This window comes from Ranitomeya imitator, chromosome 1 (assembly GCF_032444005.1).
Source record: "Ranitomeya imitator isolate aRanImi1 chromosome 1, aRanImi1.pri, whole genome shotgun sequence".
In the NCBI taxonomy this organism is placed as follows: domain Eukaryota; kingdom Metazoa; phylum Chordata; class Amphibia; order Anura; family Dendrobatidae; genus Ranitomeya; species Ranitomeya imitator.
The window spans coordinates 1,056,671,962-1,056,688,303 of NC_091282.1; the positions used below are offsets into that span (position 1 = coordinate 1,056,671,962).

At 43.9% G+C, this 16,342-nt stretch overlaps 1 protein-coding gene across 2 annotated transcripts in view; it reads left to right on the forward strand.

Annotated features, from left to right (window-relative positions):
• TMEM144 (transmembrane protein 144) overlaps window positions 1-16,342 on the forward strand; it is a 45,352-nt gene that overhangs the window by 18,050 nt on the left and 10,960 nt on the right. For both annotated transcript variants that reach the window (XM_069744131.1, XM_069744132.1), the window contains 4 exons: window positions 1,530-1,611; window positions 5,687-5,760; window positions 8,449-8,567; window positions 9,579-9,698. In XM_069744131.1, coding sequence (XP_069600232.1) covers window positions 1,530-1,611; window positions 5,687-5,760; window positions 8,449-8,567; window positions 9,579-9,698 — 395 coding nt within the window. The remainder of the gene's footprint in view (window positions 1-1,529; window positions 1,612-5,686; window positions 5,761-8,448; window positions 8,568-9,578; window positions 9,699-16,342) is intronic.

Here is a 16,342-nt window from a genome sequence, read left to right on the forward strand (position 1 = left end):
GAATCGAGGCAGTAAAGTTTAGAAATAAATTCTTCAGGTAGCATCTGCCATGCCAATGATATCCTCTACCCCTCTGTAAAGATCTAGATCTAGGCTAACCAGCCTGCTGCACTCTACCTGTTGTCAATTTTTCTATCTGTGTATATTTCACGAGCCAACAACCTACTTCATGCCAGTTGTTGTAAAACTACAACTCTCAGCAGCTGTAAGGTCATCCCCTGGAATTGTAGTTTCACAGGATAGTACCATATACATATAGAGGGAGAAATGTGTTTGTCATGGCAAGAAGTATAAAGGATGCTGTGCCTTAGGCTGCAAGTCTGCAGTCATTGTATGTGACTGCAGATTTGTGAATCCTCACATCACGTGCACTGCATCTTGTGATGATTCTCCGCTGCCTTTAGTTGTGACTTTAGTCATTTGACCCCACGTATGTGATTTGTGTACTGCTGACCACATTCCAACAAGACGTGTCCTGCATCAGTCATTACACTTGCGTTGAGCAAGGCCCCACACGTCTAGTTGGCACGTGACCGCTTGTGTGTAAATCGCCTACTTGCGGTCATGCGCCCTCTGGCACTGCAGAATCCTGCCATGTATGGATTCACAATGCTGCAGTCACATGGAATGAATGCAGATTTATAGCCTGAGGTCGGACAACCCCTTTAAAGCGATCCATTGCTATGGTATATGAACCTAGATTCCTTTTATCTGATGTGCCATCCAGTGCTCCAATTTTTGCCGAATATGCTTGTATTCCACAGAATTGCACGTGCTAACGAGGCAGAAGTAATCCTCCTGTGTCTCTCCCACACATTTATCCTGTGGCCATGATTGACAGCCTGTAAACAACACATGGACCGTAATGTCCATACACGCCCAGAGAGGACTAGTCTGGGGTAACATACGCCTGCTGGGCTAGTCCTGCCTCATTAGCTTTGGGATGCTGGGGCTCAAGACAACTCCAGTTCTCAAGCAAGTCACACGCTTAAAAATATTTGTTCTACTTGGCTGCGACTTGCTGTAATCTCGCTGTATTGACCTCTATAGCAAGTGTGTCTCAGGCAATGGTAAATCCAGCTTTATTTGGAATCATTTGTAACTCTGTGTCACAGTCGCTGGAGGTTACAGGTCGCAATATAGGAAATCATTAGAGGTGATCTCGCAATTCCATCTCAAATGGCGCATGACACACCATGTAGCCCTGTCCTAAAAGTGCAGTCTTCAAAGTCTGCGGCATTCATACCTAAAAAGCCTTACACATCCATACCACTACAGTAGTGCAGGGGGGGATTCACTTTAATATTAGATGGACAGATGATGTGGGCAAAATATCTATCCATGACTTCACAATTCTACTGATCTGATGTGCCAGGAGCGCCATGGGTTAAAGAGGTGTGCACACATTATACCTTAAATTCTAGGAAGTCGGTAAAATAATGATCCCTCTACAGATACAAATTGTGGCTATTTAGAAGTGTGAAACGTGTTTGACTGTTTTAATTGCAACATTTGTATTTGCTTTTTAGTGCAATTATTTTTCTGTTTGTGAAAACTGAAGTAAAAAGTGTTACCCCAGAATCAGAAACCACCCCACTTCTAAGGATTAGCGTACGTATTCTATAACCACTCTCCTGTTACAGCCCTTTGTCGTAGAATCGTTTTAGCAAAAAATGGAGATCTTTATAATATTTCTTTATCACTTTCTAGGAAAGTTTACAGCTGCTGAGAACTTTGGTCTTTTCTAGTGCCCATAGACATTATTTGTATGAAGTGATGATGGGCACATGCACTATCGCTCCATTCACTGTCTGTTGGACTGACACTGAAAGCCTGATGACGCGCTCCAGTGTCTTTGGTGGCACGTGCCAGTGTCTCTGGTGGCGCGCTTCAGTGTCTCTAGTGGCGCCCTCCAGTGTCTCTGGTGGCGCCCTCCAGTGTCTCTGGTGGCGCCCTCCAGTGTCTCTGGTGGCGCCCTCCAGTGTCTCTGGTGGCGCCCTCCAGTGTCTCTGGCGGCGCCCTCCAGTGTCTCTGGTGGCGCCCTCCAGTGTCTCTGGTGGAGCGCTCCAGTGTCTCTGGCGGCGCCCTCCAGTGTCTCTGGCGGAGCGCTCCAGTGTCTCTGGCGGCGCCCTCCAGTGTCTCTGGCGGCGCCCTCCAGTGTCTCTGGCGGCGCCCTCCAGTGTCTCTGGCGGCGCCCTCCAGTGTCTCTGGCGGCGCGCTCCGCTGTTTCTGTCAGTTAAAGATCAGTAGTGCATATGTACTACCACTGCTTTATTCACATGGGGGTCACAGGGCCCTCATGGATCATGGGATACTTGATGAGTTTTGATGCTGCATATTTTCTCTGTACCAAAAATTTAGTGTTTTACAGTTCCATCAAAGTGGATGAGCTTTCTAGTAGTCATATAACCATTTTTTAACGAAATATAAACTGACCTGCGATGCGTGTTTGAAATGCCCAACATGTCTGTTTCTCTTTTGGGCACTTTGAGTTTTATGTGTGGATTTTCCCCATAGAATTGCATTAGATGCAGAAAATCTGCAAGTAGTTTCCGCATGTAATCAGCAAACGTCTGTATCGATAACGTTTTGTCAAATCCCAATAACAGAAAGTATCAAAACCAAAGTAATTTTATTTAAAACATGACTTGCCTAAAAGGGGCAAAAATTGCAGTGATAAAAACGTTTGTAAAATCCGCAGGTAAACTAATTTACGAAATTAGTTCAGAGATGCTGAAGAAAAGCTGCAACATCAAATGCTCATCGTAGGAACAAAGGCTTGGTGACTTTTATCACCTATTCTGCAGATCAATATCCGATTTGTGGGGATCCAACTTTTGCCTTCTACGTAGATCAGAAAGTTGCTGTACTTTGGCAAGTGCTGTAGCCTCTTCATTCTTTGTCTTATGCCATCCACTTGCACACAGTTTACTTAGCAGCGGTGCTACAGGGTATTGCAGCATTCTCCCCTTAAAGTGAATGCGTCAGTACCCTGCACCATCGAACACACTGTAGATATGGAAGTGGCTGCGGTGACTACAGGTTGCTGACCAGTAGGGATGTTGGGAGTCCGATCCCAACCAAACGATATTGACGGCATATCCTAATGATATGCCATCAGCGTTCTACATCTGGAAATTGACTTTAATGTACTTTTGGGTTTCAGTTTTCCAAGTCTCTGACACTGAAATAAACATTCTTGCTCAAACCTAGAGTCTTTAAAACCTCCTACTCCACAACTGGGGGTTTGCTACAATGTACTAGCGCTATCATTGGGGTGACCACCAGAGACCCGATCTATGCTGCTGTGAATACTGTGCAGAAAATTGCCAAATTGTGAGGAATTTAAATAGAAAATTAAATAGAACATATTGTAGAAAGTTCCCTACAATATACTATTTCATATAGTAACATAGTAACATAGTTAGTAAGGCCGAAAAAAGACATTTGTCCATCCAGTTCAGCCTATATTCCATCATAATAAATCCCCAGATCTACGTCCTTCTACAGAACCTAATTGTATGATACAATATTGTTCTGCTCCAGGAAGACATCCAGGCCTCTCTTGAACCCCTCGACTGAGTTCGCCATCACCACCTCCTCAGGCAAGCAATTCCAGATTCTCACTGCCCTAACAGTAAAGAATCCTCTTCTATGTTGGTGGAAAAACTTTCTCTCCTCCAGACGCAAAGAATGCCCCCTTGTGCCCGTCACCTTCCTTGGTATAAACAGATCCTCAGCGAGATATTTGTATTGTCCCCTTATATACTTATACATGGTTATTAGATCGCCCCTCAGTCGTCTTTTTTCTAGACTAAATAATCCTAATTTCGCTAATCTATCTGGGTATTGTAGTTCTCCCATCCCCTTTATTAATTTTGTTGCCCTCCTTTGTACTCTCTCTAGTTCCATTATATCCTTCCTGAGCACCGGTGCCCAAAACTGGACACAGTACTCCATGTGCGGTCTAACTAGGGATTTGTACAGAGGCAGTATAATGCTCTCATCATGTGCATCCAGACCTCTTTTAATGCACCCCATGATCCTGTTTGCCTTGGCAGCTGCTGCCTGGCACTGGCTGCTCCAGGTAAGTTTATCATTAACTAGGATCCCCAAGTCCTTCTCACTGTCAGATTTACCCAGTGGTTTCCCGTTCAGTGTGTAATGGTGACATTGATTCCTTCTTCCCATGTGTATAACCTTACATTTATCATTGTTAAACCTCATCTGCCACCTTTCAGCCCAAGTTTCCAACTTATCCAGATCCATCTGTAGCAGAATACTATCTTCTCTTGTATTAACTGCTTTACATAGTTTTGTATCATCTGCAAATATCGATATTTTACTGTGTAAACCTTCTACCAGATCATTAATGAATATGTTGAAGAGAACAGGTCCCAATACTGACCCCTGCGGTACCCCACTGGTCACAGCGACCCAGTTAGAGACTATACCATTTATAACCACCCTCTGCTTTCTATCACTAAGCCAGTTACTAACCCATTTACACACATTTTCCCCCAGACCAAGCATTCTCATTTTGTGTACCAACCTCTTGTGCGGCACGGTATCGAACGCTTTGGAAAAATCGAGATATACCACGTCCAATGACTCACCGTGGTCCAGCCTATAGCTTACCTCTTCATAAAAACTGATTAGATTGGTTTGACAGGAGCGATTTCTCATAAACCCATGCTGATATGGAGTTAAACAGTTATTCTCATTGAGATAATCCAGAATAACATCCCTCAGAAACCCTTCAAATATTTTACCAACAATAGAGGTTAGACTTACTGGCCTATAATTTCCAGGTTCACTTTTAGAGCCCTTTTTGAATATTGGCACCACATTTGCTATGCGCCAATCCTGCGGAACAGACCCTGTCGCTATAGAGTCACTAAATATCAGAAATAATGGTTTATCTATTACATTACTTAGTTCTCTTAGTACTCGTGGGTGTATGCCATCCGGACCCGGAGATTTATCTATTTTAATCTTTTTTTAGCCGGTTTCGCACCTCTTCTTGGGTTAGATTGGTGACCCTTAATATAGGGTTTTCATTGTTTCTTGGGATTTCACCTAGCATTTCATTTTCCACCGTGAATACCGTGGAGAAGAAGGTGTTTAATATGTTAGCTTTTTCCTCGTCATCTACAACCATTCTTTCCTCACTATTTTTTAAGGGGCCTACATTTTCAGTTTTTATTCTTTTACTATTGATATAGTTGAAGAACAGTTTGGGATTAGTTTTACTCTCCTTAGCAATGTGCTTCTCTGTTTCCTTTTTGGCAGCTTTAACCCTGCTGTTCTGTTCGGTCTGGGGAGACCTATTTTGAACTTTGGTATTTTTTGGGGTGTTCAAGATGCGGTTCTGAAACTTGTGGTTGATTGACTTAAATGAGGATGGGTCGGTCGGCCACGGGTTTCAGAGCCGCATCTTGAATATTTTAAAGAATATTGAAGTTCAAAGTCGGTCATTTTTGACCAACAGAACAGCAGGGTTAATTAGTTTTTTAGATAAAGTATTTTTCTCCCTATAGTTTTTTAGAGCTTCAATGGTGCCATTTTTATAAGACTAATCTAGTGTATGTATGTATTGATGATGCTATAAACATTCATTTTGTAAATCATCAAGAAATATATATTTCCCTTTTTTTTCTTATCTTTTTTTTTTCTAATTCTGCAGATTAACACTCAGGAAGACGCTGTTACAGATTCATCATGGGTGGACCAATTATCACCTTTACAAAGGCGAATAATGTAAGCAGAGCGTGTTCATTAAAAAAGCAAATCAGCAGCATATTCAGATGTACAATAGCTGAGCTGTGAAGAGATGGCCGCCTCCGATCGTTGTCTGTCTGACCCCACATTTTAATCATCCAGTTATCTGCTCCCAATGACTGCTCGGCATATTGTTACTGACAGTCCCAATATCAGATGGTACACATCCCGCGTCTCAGAAATATAAAGCGTACTGATCAGCAGGTCGCCGGGGTTGATTACACATGCAGTTTTTGCGGTAGTTTTTCTTTTTTTGGTTATAATAATAATAATTTTATTTATATAGCGCCAACATATTCCGCAGCACTTTACAAATGGTTCTATATTGCTTTTAAAGTTGATGCCATTTTTCAGAACAATTTTTCTTATAAGTGCCCTTAGCAGTAAAAATTCTCTTACCCTGTCCAGGTCCTGGGCTTCATCTCGATGGCTGCTCCCGGTGTCTGTTCTTGTCTGCAGCGCTGAGTTCACATCAACAAAGTCTGAGTGTCTTGTGCCGTCTACATTGGCAGAGTAATTAAATGACGTTTTCTGCAGCACTGCAGGCAACATCAGGCACCGGGAGCAGCCACGGAGACTCAGCGCTAGACCCAGGCAGGGGAAGTAAAGCGCAATTTATTTATTTACAGTATTTTTTTTTTATCTACTAAAGAAACCGTATAGGACAAAAAGAAAAACAAACCAACCAAAAGTCCAAAATAGAAAATTAATGCTTTATTGAATAATGCTAACAGAATTAAAAACAATAATGGGAGCCAAAAGGACAATGTATGTAATGACAATTTCAATTGTAAGGCCGCACATCCGTTTAAAAACTGAATGTATACGTAGATTAGATAAAAATGCGATTCTTAATGTACAATGCCTACAAGTAGTATTCAACCCCCTGCAGATTTAGCAGGTTTAATAAGATGCAAATAAGTTAGAGCCTTCAAACTTCAAACAAGAGCAGGATTTATTAACAGATGCATAAATCTTACAAACCAAAAAGTTTTGTTGCTCAGTTAAATTTTTATAAATTTTAAACATAAAAGTGTGGGTCAATTATTATTCAACCGCTAGGTTTAATATTTTGTGGAATAACCTTTGTTTGCAGTTACAGCTAATAATCGTCTTTTATAAGACCTGATCAGGCCGGCACAGGTCTCTGGAGTTATCTTGGCCCACTCCTCCATGCAGATCTTCTCCAAGTTATCTAGGTTCTTTGGGTGTCTCATGTGGACTTTAATCTTGAGCTCCTTCCACAAGTTTTCCATTGGTTAAGGTCAGGAGACTGACTAGGCCACTGCAACACCTTGATTTTTTGCCTCTTGAACCAGGCCTTGGTTTTCTTGGCTGTGTGCTTTGGGTCGTTGTCTTGTTGGAAGATGAAATGACGACCCATCTTAAGATCCTTGATGGAGGAGCGGAGGTTCTTGGCCAAAATCTCCAGGTAGGCCGTGCTATCCATCTTCCCATGGATGCGGACCAGATGGCCAGGCCCCTTGGCTGAGAAACAGCCCCACAGCATGATGCTGCCACCACCATGCTTGACTGTAGGGATGGTATTCTTGGGGTCGTATGCAGTGCCATCCAGTCTCCAAACGTCACGTGTGTGGTTGGCACCAAAGATCTCGATCTTGGTCTTATCAGACCAGAGAACCTTGAACCAGTCAGTCTCCGAGTCCTCCAAGTGATCATGAGCAAACTGTAGACGAGCCTTGACATGACGCTTTGAAAGTAAAGGTACCTTACGGGCTCGTCTGGAACGGAGACCATTGCGGTGGAGTACGTTACTTATGGTATTGATTGAAACCAATGTCCCCACTGCCATGAGATCTTCCCGGAGCTCCTTCCTTGTTGTCCTTGGGTTAGCCTTGACTCTTCGGACAAGCCTGGCCTCGGCACGGGAGGAAACTTTCAAAGGCTGTCCAGGCCGTGGAAGGCTAACAGTAGTTCCATAAGCCTTCCACTTCCGGATGATGCTCCCAACAGTGGAGACAGGTAGGCCCAACTCCTTGGAAAGGGTTTTGTACCCCTTGCCAGCCCTGTGACCCTCCACGATCTTGTCTCTGATGGCCTTGGAATGCTCCTTTGTCTTTCCCATGTTGACCATGTATGAGTGCTGTTCACAAGTTTGGGGAGGGTCTTAAATAGTCAGAAAGGGCTGGAAAAAGAGATAATTAATCCAAACATGTGAAGGTCATTGTTCTTTGTGCCTGAACTGCTTCTTAATACTTTAGGGGAACCAAACAGAATTCTGGTGGGTTGAGGGGTTGAATAATAAATGACCCTCTGAAAAGACTTTTCACAATTTAAAAAAAAAATAAACAAATAACATTCTTTTTTGCTGCAGTGCATTTCACACTTCCAGGCTGATCTACAGTCCAAATGTCACAATGCCAAGTTAATTCCAAATGTGTAAACCTGCTAAATCTGCAGGGGGTTGAATACTACTTGTAGGCACTGTATATAAAACAAGTGCAAAATAAAAAAATACATTAGTGAAAATCATGTAGTGTTTGTACATAGTGTACTGTTACATAGGTAGTGCAAAAAATATTTACAGGAGTAGTGCAGTCCCTCTCACGCCAGGATGGCATGTTGCTTTTATGGGGGGGTGGGCTCCAAGTATTTTTTACTTTAACAGAGGACTATTTTTCCTTTTGTCCTTTCTGCCTATAACAGAGGATCATTAATGGCGGTAGGAGCGGGAGTTCTCTATGGATCCAGCTTTGTTCCAGTTCTTTACATCAAAGACCACAGTAAGAACAATGAAAGCATATATGCTGGATCAAGTCAGTTTGGTAAGAGAAATGTAAATCAGAATTTCTATATGTTTAGAGTAAGCCAATTTGCCATGCCACTGTAGGGGGATTTTCCTGGTGGTTTTTAATAAATCCCTCTACCTGAAAGAAGTAAAAAAAAAGAAATAAAATAATGAACTTAGTAACTTCCATATATTTTTCTGTGGTTTTGCTGTAAAAAAAAAACAGTGACCCCATAATTCACATATATTTAGGGTTGTACAACATTTAAGTATGGCACATGCCCCTCCATTAGTTTCCCCCTTTTGATGAACAGAGCATTGTGCAGACAGGGAATGGACTGTACAAAATAAACGAGCTGTAGTTCCCAGAGCAGGTCGTCTGTGCCCAGCTTGTAATGTTTAGTGGCCAGTGCTAAGACTTTTGTCTATGCTGAACTTTGCTTAATGGCCAGTGTGAACAAGCCCCTACACGTTGCATGTATGCCAACCTATGCTCCAGTTCATTTCTTTTGGTTTTGCTCTATATTCTTGCACTCAGTGCTCGTAAGGGCATGGCCTCCCTTTCTTTGACCTGGGCATAACCTTTATATAGCTTCCTATTGCTAGCTCTCCATAGTTGGGGCCCTGGTCTTGCTTGGCCCTTATTCACATAAAGGTAATTTTTGGCACATGGTGAGGTTTTAATACTAAAGGTTAGGACCGTCCCGATTGAGAACACCTTGTCCATGATGTGATGGTATTTAGGCTTTTTTTTTTAAATCAAAAACAGTGTTTACTAAGTATGCTTATTATTTATATGCACTATTGTTTTTTACTTATTTACAGCAGAGTATATGTTCATTCTGTTTCTATCTTAGGTTTCATCATTTTATGGGTGGTAGTAAATTGCTGTGGACCTTTTACTTGTTAACGGCTTCCATACTTGATGACCGTTGCACTTGCTTCTTGAGAAACATTAACACTAGTTTTGCTTTCATTTGTTGAATTTAAAATGGAAATATTGGGAAGTGGCTAAAGTAAGCTGTAAAGTAAGGGTTCTTTCTTTCAGATCTTGATTATGTGTTTGCCCACTTCAGTGGGATATTCCTCACCAGCACTGTATACTTCCTTATTTACTGTGCTGTAATGAAGAACCATCCCAAAGTCTATCCAGAAGCGATACTGCCTGGTAAGTTTGCTCAAGGACACAAGTCTGCATGTAGTCCATTAGTCATTATTCTCAAGGACCATTACTACCCAGCATGTACTTTGAATAAATATTAGTCTTTTGTGCTAATTAAAAATTCAAATTATTAATGACCACCCATCTCGTTAAACATTGGGCTTGATGCGCAAGTAAGAGACAAAGAATGTGAATCAGTAATAGGGGGTGAACTGATACCTGGACCCCCCAGGCAGAAGTCAGGGAAGGCTTATTGCAGTCACTGCTTTCATGATTGTTTTCTACACATAGTTCTATGGCATATCGCATGATCGCTATGTACTGACTAGAGAATGAGCTTCTTGTGTGTTAGGTTCCCTAGGGTGACATCACGGAGACTTCATTCCCTTACAACTGGGGCTAACATGTAATAAGCAACTAGAAGGGAGCAATATAAAAAATGCATTAAAAAATTAACAAAATATGAAGGTAGACTGTTATGAAAGGTAATTCAGTACCACAATGGACATAGAGGTCAGTGCACATACAGTGACCTGGCAATAACCCAAAAAACAAGAACGAGGTTTGAGACGTGGGAACTCTGTTGACCGCAATCCCTAATCCTAACCAACCACACTAGAGGCAGCCGTGGATTGCGCCTAACGCTGCCTATGCAACTCGGTACGGCCTGAGAAACTGGCTAGCCTGAAGATAGAAAATAAGCCTACCTTGCCTCAGAGAAATACCCCAAAGGAAAAGGCAGCCCCCACATATAATGACTGTGAGTTAAGATGAAAAGACAAACGTAGAGATGAAATAGACTTAGCAAAGTGAGGCCCAACTTTCTGAACAGAGCGAGGATAGGAAAGGTAACTTTGCGGTCAACACAAAACCCTACAAAAACCACGCAAAGGGGGCAAAAAGACCCTCCGTACCGAACTAACGGCACGGAGGTACACCCTCTGCGTCCCAGAGCTTCCAGCAAGCAGAAAAAACAAATAGACAAGCTGGAGAGAAAAAAAACAGCAAACAAATAGCAAAGAGGAACTTAGCTATGCAGAGCAGCAGGCCACAGGAACGATCCAGGAGGACACAGGTCCAATACTAGAACATTGACTGGAAGCCAGGATCAAAGCACTAGGTGGAGTTAAATAGGGTAGCACCTAACGACTTCACCATATCACCTGAGGAAGGAAACTCAGAAGCCGCAGTACCACTTTCCTCCACCAACGGAAGCTCACAGAGAGAATCAGCCGAAGTACCACCTGTGACCACAAGAGGGAGCTCTGCCACAGAATTCACAACAGTACCCCCCCCCCTTGAGGAGGGGTCACCGAACCCTCACCAGAGCTCCCAGGACGACCAGGATGAGCCATATGAAAGGCACGAACAAGATCGGGAGCATGGACATCAGAGGCAAAGACCCAGGAATTATCTTCCTGAGCATAACCCTTCCACTTAACCAGATACTGGAGTTTCCGTCTAGAAACACGAGAATCCAAAATCTTCTCCACAATATACTCCAACTCCCCCTCCACCAAAACTGGGGCAGGAGGATCAACAGATGGAATCACGGGTGCCACGTATCTCCGCAACAATGACCTATGGAATACGTTATGTATGGAAAAAGAATCTGGAAGGGTCAGACGAAAAGACACAGGATTAAGAACCTCAGAAATCCTATACGGACCAATAAAACGAGGTTTAAACTTAGGAGAGGAAACCTTCATAGGAATATGACGAGAAGATAACCAAACCAAGTCCCCAACCCGAAGTCGGGGGCCCACACAGCGTCTGCGATTAGCGAAACGTTGAGCCTTCTCCTGGGACAAGGTCAAATTGTCCACCACATGAGTCCAAATCTGCTGCAACCTGTCCACCACAGTATCCACAACAGGACAGTCCGAAGACTCAACCTGCCCTGAAGAGAAACGAGGATGGAACCCAGAGTTGCAGAAAAATGGTGAAACCAAGGTAGCCGAGCTGGCCCGATTATTAAGGGCGAACTCAGCCAAAGGCAAAAAGGACACCCAGTCATCCTGATCAGCAGAAACAAAGCATCTCAGATATGTTTCCAAGGTCTGATTGGTTCGTTCGGTCTGGCCATTAGTCTGAGGATGGAAAGCCGAGGAAAAAGACAAGTCAATGCCCATCCTACCACAAAAGGCTCGCCAAAACCTCGAAACAAACTGGGAACCTCTGTCAGAAACGATATTCTCTGGAATGCCATGTAAACAAACCACATGCTGGAAAAACAATGGCACCAAATCAGAGGAGGAAGGCAATTTAGACAAGGGTACCAAATGGACCATCTTAGAGAAGCGATCACAGACCACCCAAATGACTGACATCTTTTGAGAGACGGGAAGATCTGAAATAAAATCCATAGAGATATGTGTCCAAGGTCTCTTCGGGACCGGCAAGGGCAAAAGCAACCCACTGGCACGAGAACAGCAGGGCTTAGCCCGAGCACAAATCCCACAGGACTGCACAAAAGTACGCACATCCCGCGACAGAGATGGCCACCAAAAGGATCTAGCCACTAACTCTCTGGTACCAAAGATTCCAGGATGACCAGCCAACACCGAACAATGAACCTCAGAGATAACTTTATTCGTCCACCTATCAGGGACAAACAGTTTCTCCACTGGGCAACGATCAGGTTTATCAGCCTGAAATTTTTGCAGCACCCGCCGCAAATCAGGGGAGATAGCAGACACAATTACTCCCTCTTTGAGGATACCCACCGGCTCAGATACACCCGGAGAGTCGGGCACAAAACTCCTAGACAGAGCATCCGCCTTCACATTTTTAGAGCCCGGAAGATATGAAATCACAAAGTCAAAACGGGCAAAAAACAACGACCAACGAGCTTGTCTAGGATTCAAGCGCTTGGCGGATTCGAGAGAAGTCAAGTTCTTATGATCAGTCAAGACCACCACGCGATGCTTAGCTCCTTCAAGCCAATGACGCCACTCCTCGAATGCCCACTTCATGGCCAGCAACTCTCGATTGCCCACATCATAATTTCGCTCAGCAGGCGAAAACTTCCTGGAAAAGAAGGCGCATGGTTTCATCACCGAGCAATCAGAACTTCTCTGCGACAAAACGGCCCCTGCTCCAATCTCAGAAGCATCAACCTCGACCTGGAACGGAAGCGAAACATCTGGTTGACACAACACAGGGGCAGAAGAAAAACGACGCTTCAAGTCTTGAAAAGCTTCCACAGCAGCAGAAGACCAATTGACCACATCAGCACCTTTCTTGGTCAAATCGGTCAATGGTTTAGCAATACTAGAAAAATTACAGATGAAGCGACGATAAAAATTAGCAAAGCCCAGGAACTTTTGCAGACTTTTCAGAGATGTCGGCTGAGTCCAATTATGGATGGCTTGGACCTTAACAGGGTCCATCTCGATAGTAGAAGGGGAAAAGATGAACCCCAAAAATGAAACCTTCTGGACACCAAAGAGACTTTGATCCCTTCACAAACAAAGAATTAGCACGCAGGACCTGAAACACCGTTCTGACCTGCTTCACATGAGACTCCCAATCATCCGAGAAGATCAAAATGTCATCCAAGTACACAATCAAGAATTTATCCAGGTACTCTCGGAAGATGTCATGCATAAAGGACTGAAACACTGATGGAGCATTGGCAAGTCCGAATGGCATTACTAGATGCTCAAAATGGCCCTCGGGCGTATTAAATGCAGTTTTCCACTCATCGCCTCGCTTAATACGCACAAGATTATACGCACCACGAAGATCTATCTTGGTGAACCAACTAGCCCCCTTAATGCGAGCAAACAAATCAGATAATAATGGCAAAGGGTACTGAAATTTAACAGTAATCTTATTTAGAAGGCGATAATCTATACAAGGTCTCAGTGAACCATCCTTCTTGGCTACAAAAAAGAACCCTGCTCCTAATGGCGACGATGACGGGCGAATATGCCCCTTCTCCAAAGACTCCTTCACATAACTCCGCATAGCGGCATGCTCAGGCACAGATAAATTAAACAGTCGAACTTTTGGGAATTTACTACCAGGAATCAAATCGATAGCACAATCACAATCCCTATGCGGAGGTAGGGTATCGGACTTGGGCTCATCAAATATATCCCGGTAATCAGAAGAGAACTCAGGAACCTCAGAAGGGGTGGATGACAAAATAGTCAGAAATGGGACATCACCATGTACCCCCTGACAACCCCAGCTGGACACAGACATGGATTTCCAATCTAATACTGGATTATGGACTTGTAGCCATGGCAACCCCAACACGACCACATCATGCAAATTATGCCACACCAGAAAGCGAATAACCTCCTGATGTGCAGGAGCCATGCACATGGTCAGCTGGGTCCAGTACTGAGGCTTATTCTTGGCCAAAGGTGTAGCATCAATTCCTCTCAATGGAATAGGACACTGCAAGGGCTCCAAGAAAAACCCACAACGCCTAGCATACTCCAAGTCCATCAAATTCAGAGCAGCACCTGAGTCCACAAATGCCATGACAGAATACGATGACAAAGAGCAGATCAAGGTAACGGACAGAAGAAATTTTGACTGTACCATACCAATGGTGGCAGACCTAGCGAACCGCTTAGTGCGCTTAGGACAATCAGAGATAGCATGAGTGGAATCACCACAGTAGAAACACAGCCCATTCAGACGTCTATGTTCTTGCCGTGCAACTCTGGTCCAAGTCCTATCGCACTGCATAGGCTCAGATTTAAGCTCAGGTAATACCGCCAAATGGTGCACAGATTTACGCTCGCGCAAGCGTCGACCGATCTGAATGGCCAAAGACATAGACTCATTCAGACCAGCAGGCATAGGAAATCCCACCATGACATCCTTAAGGGCTTCAGAGAGACCTCTTCTGAAAATAGCTGCGAGCGCACCTTCATTCCACTGAGTGAGTACAGACCACTTTCTAAATTTCTGACAATATACCTCTATCTCATCCTGACCCTGACACAGAGCCAGCAAATTCTTCTCTGCCTGATCCACTGAATTAGGCTCATCGTACAGTAATCCGAGCGCCAGAAAAAACGCATCAACATTACTCAATGCAGGATCCCCTGGCGCAAGGGAAAATGCCCAGTCCTGAGGATCGCCACGCAAAAAAGAAATAACAATTCTCACTTGTTGAACTGGATCACCAGAGGAGCGAGGTTTCAAGGCCAGAAACAGTTTGCAATTATTTTTGAAATTCACAAACTTCGCTCTATCACCATAAAACAAATCAGGAATAGGAATTCTTGGTTCTAACATAGGCTTCTGAACCACCAAATCTTGAATCTTTTGTACATTTATAACGAGATTATCCAATGAAGATCACAGACCCTGAATATCCATGTCCACACCTGTGTCCTGAACTACCCAAATGTCTAGGGGAAAAAAAAGGCAAAACACAGTGCAAAGAAAAAAAAATGGTCTCAGAACTTCTTTTTTCCCTCTATTGAGAATCATTAGTACTTTAGGGCTTCCAGTACTGTTATGAAAGGTAATTCAGTACCACAATGGACATAGAGGTCAGTGCACATACAGTGACCTGGCAATAACCCAAAAAACAAGAACGAGCTCTGAGACGTGGGAACTCTGTTGACTGCAATCCCTAATCCTAACCAACCACACTAGAGGCAGCCGTGGGTTGCGCCTAACGCTGCCTATGCAACTCGGCACGGCCTGAGAAACTGGCTAGCCTGAAGATAGAAAATAAGCCTACCTTGCCTCAGAGAAATACCCCAAAGGAAAAGGCAGCCCCCACATATAATGACTGTGAGTTAAGATGAAAAGACAAACGTAGAGATGAAATAGACTTAGCAAAGTGAGGCCCAACTTTCTGAACAGAGCGAGGATAGGAAAGGTAACTTTGCGGTCAACACAAAACCCTACAAAAACCACGCAAAGGGGGCAAAAAGACCCTCCGTACCGAACTAACGGCACGGAGGTACACCCTCTGCGTCCCAGAGCTTCCAGCAAGCAGAAAAAACAAATAGACAAGCTGGAGAGAAAAAAAACAGCAAACAAATAGCAAAGAGGAACTTAGCTATGCAGAGCAGCAGGCCACAGGAACGATCCAGGAGGACACAGGTCCAATACTAGAACATTGACTGGAAGCCAGGATCAAAGCACTAGGTGGAGTTAAATAGGGTAGCACCTAACGACTTCACCATATCACCTGAGGAAGGAAACTCAGAAGCCGCAGTACCACTTTCCTCCACCAACGGAAGCTCACAGAGAGAATCAGCCGAAGTACCACCTGTGACCACAAGAGGGAGCTCTGCCACAGAATTCACAACAGTAGACATTCCAGCTCCTAAAACAATGTCTTTATTCTTCCAAAAGTTACAACCTAACAGACGGCAGTGTCTTCTTTACATGTGGATAGGCACACCAGGCACTGGCGGCCAAGCTGCGACAAAGCTGTGACAAAGATCCACACTAGGATCGAAACGTGTCGCTTGGCCGCCAGTGCCTGGTGTGCCTATCCACATATAAAGAGGACACTGCCGTCTGTTAGGTTTTAACTTTTGGAAGAATAAAGACATTGTTTTAGGAGCTGGAATGTCTACCTTCATATTTTGCTGATCCACGTCAGATCCTGATGGAGTTCTGTGCACCTGGGGCAGTCGGTGAGCTGGCTAGGGCGTCAAGCC